Genomic DNA, 12,546 nt, shown 5'->3' on the forward strand with positions numbered 1-12,546 from the left:
GGAGCCGAACTAGTGTTTTATATAGGTTTAGCTTAACTTCCTGGCTTTTGTACTCTATACCTCTATTTATAAAGCCCAGGATCCCATATACTTTATTAAGTTCTTGTTAAGCTGTCCTGCCACCTTCAAAGATTTGTGCACAAACACCCCCAGATCTCTTTTCTTGTGCCACCTTTAAAATTGTACCATTTAGCTTGTATTGTCTCTCCTCATTCTTCCTACCAAAATGTATCACTTCACACTTTACATAAGAAATAAGAGCAGGAGTAGGCCATACGGCCCCTCGAGCCTGCTCTGCCATTGAATAAGATCATGGCTGATCATTGACCTCAACTCCACTTTCCCGCCCAATCTCCATATCCCTTGATTCCCCTAGAGTCCAAAAATCTATCTCAGCCTTGAATATACTCACTCAGCATTCACAGCCCTCTGGGGCAGAGAATTACAAAGATTCACAACTCAGGAGTGAAGAAATTCCTCCTCATGGCCTACCCCTTATCCTGAGACTATGCCCCCTAGTTCTACACACTCCAGCCAGGGGAAACAACCTCTCAGCATCTACCCTGTCAATCCCCTTCAGAATCTTGTATGTTTCAATGAGATCACCTCTCATTCTTCTAAACTCCAGAGTATAGGCCCATTCTACACAATCCCTCATCATAGGGCAGCCCTCTCATCCCAGGAATCAATCTAGTGAACCTTTGTTGCACCACCCCCAAGGCAAGTATATCCTTCCTTAGATAAGACCAAAACTGTGCACAGTACTCCAGGTGTGGTCTCACCAAGGCCCTGTACAATTGTAGCAAGACTTCCTTACTCTTATACTCCAACCCCCTTGCAATAAAGGCCAACATGCCATTTACCTTCCTTATTGCTTGCTGTACCTGCATGCTAGCTTTCTGTGTTTCTTGCACGAGGACACCCAAATCTCTCTGAACACCAACATTTGAAAGTTTCTCACCATTTAAAAAATATTGTTTTTCTATTCTTCCTACCAAAGTGAATAAACTCACATTTCCCTACATTATACTCCATCTGCCACCTTTACTGCGCTGAATTTCATCTGCCACGTGTTCGCCCATTTCACCAGCAAGTCTATGTCCTCTTTAAGTCTATTACTATCTTCCTCACTGTTCACTACACTTCCACGTAATGTGTCATCTCCAAATTTCAAAACTGTGCCCTGCACCCCCAAGTCCAAGTCATTAATATATATCAAAAACAGAAGTGGTCCTAGTAGTGAACCCTGGGAAACACCACTGTATACTTCCGTCCAGTCTGAAAAACAGCTATCCACCAGAACTCTGTTTTCTATCCCTCAGCCAAATTTGATTGAGGTTTTTAGAATTTTGAAAGGAATTGATAGGGTAGAGAAAAACTTTTTCTGCTGGTGGGAGCGGGGACATAACCTTAAAATCTGAGCCAGGCCATTCAATAGAGAAGTTACGAAACACTTCTTCACACAAACGGTGGTAGAAGTGTGGAACCCCCCCACAACAAAAAGCAGTAGCTCAATTAATAATTTTAAATCTGAAATCGATATGTTTTTGCTAGCCAAGGGTATTAAGGGATATGAAGCTAAGGCAGGTGGATGGAGTTAGGATACAGATCAGCCATGATCTCATTGAATGTCGGAACTGGCTCGAGGGGCTGAATAGTTTACTTATGTTCCTATGTACCTAAAAGACCTTGATAACAATTTTGTTCGTAGCACATTTGAACAATTGGAGTTTCTCTTTCACATGACTTGACCTCAATCCACCTCTATGTCTGGATTCAGGTCCTTTGCCTACACCCAACACACTGTAGGCACGGTGTCCAACCCTGACAGCGCCTTGCAACAAGGGCAGAAATCCATTCAGTGTGATGGCCGCTGGCAGCAGGGCCGTCTGACCGCTGTCCAAAAACAGCGGCCAAAGGGTCTCTACACCCGGGTGTTCCTGCTGGCTCTGGAGGGGGGAAACAGTGGCAATGATCGTTTCCAGCCGCTATGCCCTTACTGCCTGTCTTCAGATGCTCTCATCTGCACTCGGCCCGAGTTACGTTGACTTCGTGGCGACCTTGCTCAGGGGTGCCTGCCCGGCGCTGAGAGGAGGATGAGGCAGGACTGGGGGGCTGGTTACATCTGCCGGATGATCCTGCTTTCGCCCAATATGGGCCTCACGGATGCCCCAGAATATTCATGGGCAGTAAGTGAGGCCCCTGGTGTACTCTTTTGATGCACACTAAAACAAATAAACTGTAACTAATAAAACTTTAAATTAAACTTAAATTAAAATTTTGTTGGCCGGGGTGATGATGCGGTCGCGGAAGGCCTCGAGCGTGCTGGCGGATACCACATGCTCCATCTCCAGGGCAACCCGGGCGCGAACGTGGCCGCAGAAGAGTCAGGCCGAACCACCCCCTCAACCGCAGGCCGCTAGTGTACTCTTTTGATTGGAGTGGATAAACAAATTATCTGTAACTTAATAAAACTTTAAATAAAACTTAACAAATTAAATTAAAATGTGGTTGTCCGGATTGATGATGCACTCCAGTCCCCGCGGCGCCCACCGGTCGCGGAAGGCCTCAAGCGTGCTGGCAGACACCGCGTGCTCCATCTCCAGGGCAACCCCGGCGCGAACGGCCGCAAAAGAGAGTCGAGCCGAACGACCGCAGGCCGCTAGAGTAACGGCTCTGCTCCGACGGCAAAGCCCAGAGAGAGGAATCCGCGCCGTCTCGCGGGAGCTGGTGAGGACGTTGGGTCCGTTGCTGTGGTAACCAGGCCCCGCCCCCTGAAAAGAGCGGAGAGGGGAGGCAATGTGGAACGCGAGCGATTCCCCGTTGCTGTGGTAACCAGGCCCCGCCTCCTGGAAGGAGCGATGAGAGGGAGAATGTGGAACGCGAGCGATTCCCCGTTGCTGTGGTAACCAGGCCCCGCCCCTTGGAAGGAGCGGAGACTGAGAGAGCAAAGTCGGTCTTCATCGTCCGTCAAACAACGGGGGAGACACGGCCTCGGAGTGCGCAGGACCTGCTTCGCCCCACTCAGAGCAGTCAGCGGCCACCATGCTCCGGAGCGTGAAACCGGATCCCCTCCTCCCCGGTAACTAACGACCCTGGTCCCTGTCCGATGTGCGGTGGAGCCCGGCCAGGCCCAGCCACTGGCACCAGTCGCCTCTTCGGTATCATCAGCTGCCGACTGAACGGTTTTGTTTTCATAGAGTTATAGAGTCATAACGACACAGGAGGATGCCATTTGGCCCATCGAGTCCATGCCCGCTCTCTGTAGAGCAATCCAGTCAGTCCCATTCCCCTGCTCTATCCCCGTAACCCTGCAAGTTTATTTCCCTCAAGTGCCTATCCAGTCTCCCCTTGAAAACATTGAGCGTCTCCGCTTCCACCACTTCCGTCGGCAGCGAGTTCCAGGTCATCACCACTCGCTGCCTAAATTTTTTTTTCCTCACACCCCCCTTGTATCTCTTGCCCAAAACCTTAAATTTGTGTCCCCTAGTCCTTGTACCATCAACTAGTGGGAACAGTCATTCCCCGTCTAGCCTATCCAAACCCGTCATAATCTTGTACACCTCTATCAAATCACCTTTGCTCTAATGAAACAAATCCAGTTTCTCCAACCTGTCCATGTAGCTAAGATCCCCCATCCCCGGAACCATTCTGGTAAATCTCCACTGCACCCTCTCAAGGGCCTTCACATCCTTCCTAAAGTGTGGTGACCAGAACTGGATGCAATACTCCGGTTGTGGCCTAACCAACGATTTATAATGGTTCAGCAACACTTCTCTACTTTTGTACTCAATACCTCTATTTATGAAGCCCAAGATCCCATATGTTTTGTTAACCACTCGCTCAATATGTCCTGCCAGCTTCAGGGACCTATGCACATTAATTCCCAGGTCCCTCTGTCCCTGCACACTCTTTAAAACTGTGCCATTAAGTGTATATTGCCTCTCCCTGTTCCTTCTGCCAAAATGCATCACCTCACACTTCTCTGTATTAAATTCCATCTGCCACTTGTCTGCCCATTGTGTTAGCCTTTCTATGTCCTGTTGCAGTCGATTGGTGTCATCATCACTGTTTGCCACACCCCCAAGTTTGGTGTCATTGGCAAATTTAGAAATTCTACTCTGTATTCCAATATCCAGGTCATTTATATATATATATCAAAAAAGCAGTGGTCCTAGCACTGACCCTTGGGGAACACCACTGTCTACCATCCTCCAGTCTGAAAAACAGCCATTTACCACAACTTGCTGTTTTCTGTCCTTAAGCCAATTCCTTATCCAAGCTGCCACTGACCCACCTATTCGATGAACCTCGATTTCGTTAACCAGCCTTCTATGTGGTACTTTGTCAAATGCCTTCTGAAAATCCAAGCAGACAACATCCCTTGCATTCCCTTCATCAATCGTCTTTTTGTTTTCATCTTTGCCGATGGTTTTAAACATTTTCAATTTTTTTTTCTTATTCTGACAGCAACAGTGGGATTTACCTTCAGCTTTAACTCTGGCAGAAATGTAAAGGACAGTTAACCACATGGGCTGCAGCGGTTCAAGAAGGTAGCTCACCACCACCACCTTCTCAAGAGCAACTGGGGAAGGGCAATAAAGGTCTTGCCAGCGATGCCCACATCCCATGAATGATTTAAAAAGTTAGGCTATAAGGGAATTTTTTTTTAGTAATTCACGAGAGGTTGTCAGATTTCATTTAAATGGAGAGAGAAATTCCACCTCAGTATTTCATTCTAAACAATATGAAGTGGTGGCCTTCCCCAGTTGGCATCTGGTTCAAGACTCGGGTCACATGGACTGAATTTCACCACATCCTTTTGGAATCTGCCCAGTATAATCTAATGGGCCAACTCCAGTGCCCAGAGGATACTTGTTAGATTGATTCTTGTTTGGTTACCCTTATCAGTCCGTCAAAATAGGCCCAGTGCCCAAGAGGATACTATCTCTCCAATAGCAGCTTACTTTTCCAGTGATGGAGGGGCACCAGGCAGTGGCTACTCGTCGCATTGGCCAATCAGAATGACACTGGGTTGCCCCAGTGTCATCAATCAAAATAAATTTAATCTAATAATGCCCTCTTTTTAAAGGGGCACACACAATAACACTGAAATCATAAATAAAACAAAGGAAACAATAAATTAAATGAGAACATTACGACCCATATCGACAATAGACTCCAGTCGGAAGGCATCAAGCGTACCGACAGACACCACGTGCTCCTTCCCCAGGGCCACCCCGGCATGGACGTTCTTGCCATGGAGGGAGTGCAGCGAAGATTCACCAGGCTGATACCTGGGATGGCAGGAATGACGTACGAGGAGAGATTGTGTCAATTGGGCTTATGGAGTTTAGAAGATTGAGAGGGGATCTCATCGAAACCTATAAAATTCTGTCAGGTCTGGACAGACTAGATGCAGAAAGGATGTTTCTGATGGCCGGGGAGTCCAGAACCAGGGGTCATAGTCTAAGGATAAGGGGTAAGCCATTTAGGACTGAAATGAGGAGGAATTTCTTCACCCAGAGAGTGGTGAACCTGTGGAATTCTCTGCCACAGAGGGCGGTGGAGGCCAGTTCATTAAATATATTCAAGAAAGAGTTGGATATATTTCTTGAGGCTAAAGGGATCAAGGGATATGGGGAGAAGGCAGGGACAGGGTACTGAATTTGGATGATCAGCCATGATCTCATTGAATGGCAGAGCAGGCTCGAAGGGCCGAATGGCCTACTCCTGCTACTATCTTCTATGTTTCTATGTGTCTAAGCACTCTCCTAGCTGAAGGGAAAATCAAAGGATGTCACGTTAGACAGCTAACACATTTGATAGCAACCTTAGAATGACATTCACAAACCTGGGAGCCTGTGTTAGCTCTATACAAATCCTTTGAAAATATGTTGCAGTTTTGTGTGGCGTGTGCAGTTTTATTCTGATTACAGTTTTTATTTCAAATTTAAATTAAACTAAGTGTAATACTCCTTTGCATGAACATTAGTGTATGACTTTATTTCTATTTTTAGTGTTGTCCAATGATAAAGCAAGCAACTCAATGTAGTCTCAACAAATTTGAAATGAAAGTAAGTAAAGATTAGTCGAGGAAAGATGGCTGCAGGTCCTAGTGGTATCGCTCTGCTTTCAGAAGATTGGGAAGAATTATCAGACCCTGATACACTAGAATATGCTACAAAGTTACTATTTTCAGAGAGTGATGATTTGCAAGTTGATCACACCATGGTGGCTAAGCTTGAAGCATTATCAATTAAAGGAAAGAATTTAACCTCACTTCCATCAAAACTTTATCTGTTTACAAATCTGGAAGCTTTAGATATCAGCCACAACAGAATCACATCTATTCTTGGTGAAATTGGTATATTTAACCAAATGAGGCAGCTTTATCTTAATCAAAATAATATTTCGCAGTTACCCACTGAAATTGGACAGCTGATAAAGTTAGAAATGCTGGCTTTGAAAGGAAACCAACTAACCACGTTACCAGAAACTATAGCCAGGCTGAAGAGTTTGCGTGTTCTCAAACTAAACCATAATAGGATATTTGTTTTCCCAAGAGCCATATGCCTGCTTCCAGAGTTAAGGAAGCTTGACATGTCAGGAAACTCTCTTCAAAGCCTACCAATGGAGATTTCTGAGCTGAAAAACTTAAGAGAACTGTCTCTGAATGATAACAAGTTAACATTTTTGCCATTGCAGTGTTTTGAGTTGTTTGATCTTGAAGAACTAAGATTGTGTGAAAATCAGTTGACCAGCCTTTCAGAGAAAATAGAGAAACTGCAGGAACTACGGATTCTCCAACTAAAGAATAATCAATTAGAAAATCTCCCAAATGAAATTTCCAATTGTGTAAGAATTAAACAACTTTTACTCGATGGCAATCAGATCACACACCTGCCTCCAAAGATAGGCAATCTGTATAATATGATAGAATTCTCTGCTTGCAAAAATAAACTGAAAAGTCTGCCAGTGGGTATGTCACATGTCGCCTACCTTTCAAAGTTAGATATTTCTCATAATATGGTGGATCAAATTCCTATTGAACTCAAAAATTGTTTTAGAATCACCAGAATCAACTTCAGTCACAACAATCTTTTGCAATTTCCAGCTGCTTTATGCTTGATATCTGAGTTGCAGTATTTGGATCTTAGTGGCAATCGTATCACTGAAATACTTTCTGATGTGTGCTGCATGAGGGAGCTGGAATACCTCAATCTAAGTGCAAATAAGCTCATTTCATTTCCCATTCATTTATGCAAACTTTGGAACATGAATTACTTGAATTTGAGTGAAAATAGACTTGGAAACATTCCAGTGCAAATTTCTGCTTTGTTTAATCTTCAGGTTCTTCATCTTGAAAATAACAAATTTAACACCTTTTCCAATAATTTATGCAGACTACCCAATTTGAAGCTACTTGATATATCTAACAACCAAATAGAAAATATTCCATGGGATGTTCTAAATCTACAGAAGATTGTGGACCTTAATTTTTCTAATAATCACTTTGATTTATTTCCAATTCAAATATGTCATTTAAAAACACTGAGAAAACTGAAAATCAGTCAGTTGGATGGTTTTAAGGTAAGGACGCTGCCCTATTCAATAATGATTGAAATAATTTATACAGCGAGCTGTTGGAGCATGGTTTGCCACAGGGAGTGGCTGGGGCAGAGGCCATTACATTTTTTCAGGGAAAAGTGGATAAATATTTGAGACAGAACGATACAGTGCTACGGGGAGAGATTGTGACAGTGGGATTAGTTTTGTTTTGTTCTAGCAAAGTGCCAGGAAAAACATAATAGGATTAATGGTCTCTTTCTGTGCTGTAAACCTCTGGTTCTATAATTTCTTTCGCCTCCCTGAATCTTGGATGTGTTGAAATCTTTCACCATCTTCTCATAACATTCTTTCTTAGAAGCTCAAAACAATTGAACTCCTTACTTATCTCAGCCTTCTTTCTACAATCCACAAACTTTGAAAGACCAAGTTTGATGTCACTTAATCACCACTTCTTGATCTACCTTGTATTTTTAACAACTTTGCGCTGTCTAGCACTATAGCCTTGCCTTCACCTCGGTTTCTGAATTCTGAATTCTTCTCTTCTGTGCCTAACAGCACATGAGGGAAACCATTTCTTCCAAGCCTTTACATCCGACAGATCGTGCTCTGGGTTGTTTCTGTAATGTAGTCCCTTTTTGACGTGGACAGGTCATTAGGCTGACTCACAACTCCCTAGCAGGAGAACTGGCGAGATGCGATGGGGGGGGTGGGGGGTCACCTCTCCACTCCCATCACCTTGCTGGATGTCAACCCAGTATTCAGAGACTGGAGCTCTAGTCTCCTGCTCATCGGGGCCACAATGGGAGAGGGCCACTCTGACCGCATTTGATCCGAGTATCTTGCTTAATGTCAACCCAGTATTCAGAAACTGGACCTCTTGTCTTCGCTTGCTGGGACTGTTAGAGTAGGGCTCAAACCCATAATCTTTTGACTCGAGACTGTAATGCTCGGGTTCTGATACAAGATAAAAATAATTTTGAAAACACAGGCTTATTTCGGTGAAAGGGTGGAAACAGGCACTAAATGGGTGCTCTGCTAATAAGACTCATCTGTTTGAAAGTCTTGTTTTAGCATGCAATTTTGGTCCTACTTGCTGATTACTATAATTTGAGTTTGCCTGGAGGGGCTAAACCAGAAACACCTGCAGGTTTAGCACACAAGCGCTGATTAGACGCAATTTTCATGGAGCAGTATATGTAGGATCCACTCACCCACTTCCATTGAAGATGTGGAGTGGGCTGGCTGACACACAGCTGCTGGTTTCAAGATGGCTCAGAGCATACAGGTCCTTGGGCACGGCACTGGAGGTCTAGAGGAGGAGAGATGTCCTGTACCCACTGGGGGGAAGGAGTCCATCTCGCCCTCCTATCCCTCTCTTCTCCTCAACCTCCTCCCCCTTCTGTGGCTCTTGAGCTTGACCCTCTGGCACAATTGCTGGTGGTAATGGCTGGTCTCATGAGCGCCAGATTGAGGAGCATGCAGCAAGTCACCATGAATCTGGAGCCCTCTTGTCCCTCTTTCTTGTTCTCTACCTGATTCCAACATAGTTGTTTCATATTTCTAGTGTCAAAAAACGGTGCAAGTTGCATGTGCTTCTCAAATGGTGTCACGGCTGATTTCATGCTTGACATTGGAATTTTCTACTAGTTAATGAAATATCAAAATGATTTGATAATTTCTATACCTTGCTTAGTATATTACTTGACTTTAGAAAATAAATATTTAAGAACTTAAGAAAAGTGTGAGAGGAGGAAAACAAAACAGTTGTAAGGAGGAGTTTGACTGTGAGCTGGGAAAGCTGCAGTATAGTTTATTTTGTTTCAGATTTCAATATAGGCTTAAAAGGATATAGAAAAAGCAAAAAACACTCAACTCCTATACATTAATTGTTTTTCCAAATCATTGTATGTTCTAGAATCATTTAAATACGCCAGTAATTCAATCAAAGAACACTCTACACTTTAAATTGATTTTAGTCTGAACTTTCTCATTTCCTAATTGTAGTTCAGAATTAAGCCAAATTGAAACCTGACATCTGAGTTCACCCGAATTTCAGGGGCAGGGAGGAGAATGAACTGAGCGAATCTGAGCCCAATTTGGCACAATTTTAAAAACAACCTAAACAAACTTTAGGAGCAGAAATCTGCAGTAGTTTTAAAATTGCAAACTGATTATTCTGCCTGATAGTGTTCTTTGAGGAGGTGATTGATATGGGGAAATGCAGTGGATCAAGTGTATATGGACTTTCAGATAGCCTTTGACAAGGTACCACACAAAAAAATTATCGGACACAGCAACGGCACACCAGCCCAGTTGACCCGGCAAAGTCCTCCTCACCAGCATCTGGGGACTTGTTGCAAAATTGGGAGAGCTGTCCCACAGACATAGTCATACTCACAGAATCATAACTTTTAGCCAATGTCCCAAACTCTTCCATCACCATCCCTGGGTATGTTCTGTTACACCAGCAGGACAGACCCACCAAGGGTGGTGGCACAGTGGTATACAGATGGGAAGGAGTGGCCTCAACATTGACTCCGGACCCCATGAAGTCTCATGGCTTCAGGTCAAGCATGGGCAAGGAAACCTCCTGCTGATTACCACCCACCACCCACCCTCAGCTGATGAATCAGTACTCCTCCATGTTGAACACCACTTGCAAGAAGCACTGAGAGTAGCAAGGGCACAGAATGTACTCTGGGTGGGGGACTTCAATGTCCATCACCAAAAGTGGCTCGGTAGCACCACTACTGACCGAGCTGGCCGAGTCCTGAAGGACATAACTGCCTCTCTGGGCCTGCAACAGGTGGTGAGAGAACCAACACGAGGGAAAAACCTACTTGACCTCGTCCTCACCATGACAGTATTGGAGACGAAGTCCTGTCTTCACACCCAGGACACCATCATGTTGAGTGGCTCTACCACTGTGCTAAATGGGATAGATTCGGAACAGAGCTAGCAGCTCAAAACTGGGCATCCATGAGGCACCGTGGGCCAACAGCAGCAGCAGAATTGTATTCCACCACAATCTGTAACCTCATGGCCCGGCATATCCCTCACTCTACCATTATCACCAAGCCAGGAGGCCAATCCTGGTTCAATAAGGAGTGTAGAAGAGCGTGCCAGGAGCAGCACCAGGCGTACCTAAAAATGAGTTGCCAACCTGGGGAAGCTGCAACACAGGACTACATGCATGCTAAACAGCGGAAGCAGCATGTATAGACAGGGCTAAGCGATCCCACAATCAACAAATCAGATCAAAGCTCGGCAGTCCTGCCACATCCAGTCGTGAATGGTGGTGGACCATTAAACAACTAACGGGAGGAGGAGGCTCCATGAATATCCCCATCCTCAATGATGGTGGAGCCCAGCACGTGAGTGCAAAAGACAAGGCTGAAGCATTTGCAACCATCTTCAGCCAGAAGTGCCTAGTGGATGATCCATATCGGCCTACTCCTGTGGTCCCCACCATCACAGAAGCCAGTCTTCAGCCAATTCAATTCACTCGACGTGATATCGAGAAACGGCAGAGCGCACTGGATACAGCAAAGGCTATGGGCCCCGACAACATTCTGGCTATCGTACTGAAGACTTGTGCTCCAGAACTAGCCACACCTCTAGCCAAGCAGTTCCAGTACAGCTACAACACTGGCATCTATCCGACAATGTGAAAACTGCCCAGGTATGTCCTGTCCACAAAAAGCAGGACAAATCCAATCCGGCCAATTACTGCCCCATCAGTCTACTCTCAATCATCAGCAAAATGATGGAAGGTGTCATTTACAGTGCTATCAAGTGGCACTTACTCATCAAAAACATGCTCACTGATGCCCAGTTTGGGTTCCGCCAAGGCCACTCGCATCCCGACCTCATTAAGCCTTGGTCCAAACATGGACAAAGGAGCTGAATTCCAGAGGTGAGGTGAGAGTGACTGCCCTTGACATCAAGGCAGCATTTCACCGAGTATGGCATCAAGGAGCCCTAGTAAAACTGAAGTCAATGGGAATCGGGGAAAACGTTCCACTGGCTGGAGTCATACCGAGCACAAAGGAAGATGGTGTCGGTGGTTGAAGGTCAATCATCACAGCCGCAGGACATCGGTGCAGGAGTTCCTCAAGGCAGTGTACTAGGCCCAACCATCTTCAGCTGCTTCATCAATGACCTTCCCTCCAACATAAGGTCAGAAATGGGGATGTTCGCTGATGACTGCACAGTGTTCAGCACCATTCACAATTCCTCAGATAATGAAGCAGTCCATAGCTGCATGCAACAAGACCTGGACAACATTCAGGCTTGGGCTGATAAGTGGCAGGTAACATTCGCACCACAGAAGTGCCAGGCAATTACTATCTCCAACAAGCGAGAGTCTAACCACCTCCCCTTGACATTCAACGGCATTACCATCTCTGAATCCCCCACCATCAACATCCTGGGGGTCACCATTGACCAGAAACTTAATTGGACCAGCCATGTAAATATTGTGGCAACAAGAGCAGGTCAGAGGCTAGGTATTCTGCGGTGTGTGTCTCACCTCCTGACTCTCCAAAGCCTTTCCACAATCTACAAGGCACAAGTAAGGAGTCTGATGGAATACTCTCTATTTGCTTTGATGAGTGCCACTCCAACAACACTCAAGAAGCTCGACACCATCCAGGACAAAGCAGCCCGCTTGATTGGCACCCCATCCACCACCTTAAACATTCACTGCCTCCACCACCAGTGTACCGTGACTGCAGTGTGTACCATCTAGAAGATGCACTGCAGCAACTCACCAAGGCTTCTTCGGCAGCACCTCCCAAACCAACGACCTCTTCTACCTAGAAGGACAAGGGCAGCCGGCGCATGGGAACACCACCACCTCCAAGTACCCCTCCAAGTCACACACCATCCTGACTTAGAAGTATATCGCCGATCCCTCGTTGTCGCTGGGTCAAAATCCTGGAACTCCCTACCTAACAGCACTGTGGAAGTACC

General features: G+C 45.4%; 1 protein-coding gene across 1 annotated transcript; it reads left to right on the top strand.

The window, feature by feature from the left end:
• Positions 1–6,037: 6,037 nt before the first annotated feature.
• On the top strand, positions 6,038–7,725 carry LOC147117186 (uncharacterized). The gene has a single exon (XM_085989345.1). It carries the CDS (start codon positions 6,103–6,105, stop codon positions 7,723–7,725), a length of 1,623 nt encoding a protein of 540 aa, XP_085845471.1. The 5' UTR covers positions 6,038–6,102.
• The last annotated feature ends 4,821 nt before the right edge of the window (positions 7,726–12,546 follow it).

Source organism: Somniosus microcephalus, chromosome 5 (genome assembly GCF_052327205.1).
Source record: "Somniosus microcephalus isolate GS21.2 chromosome 5, FLI_Smic_1.0, whole genome shotgun sequence".
Taxonomy (NCBI): Eukaryota; Metazoa; Chordata; class Chondrichthyes; order Squaliformes; family Somniosidae; genus Somniosus; species Somniosus microcephalus.

What these genes read in the sequence shown, in the direction of transcription:
- LOC147117186 (XM_085989345.1), top strand. Translation starts at nt 6,103, where the DNA reads ATGGCTGCAGGTCCTAGTGGTATCGCTCTGCTTTCAGAAGATTGGGAA.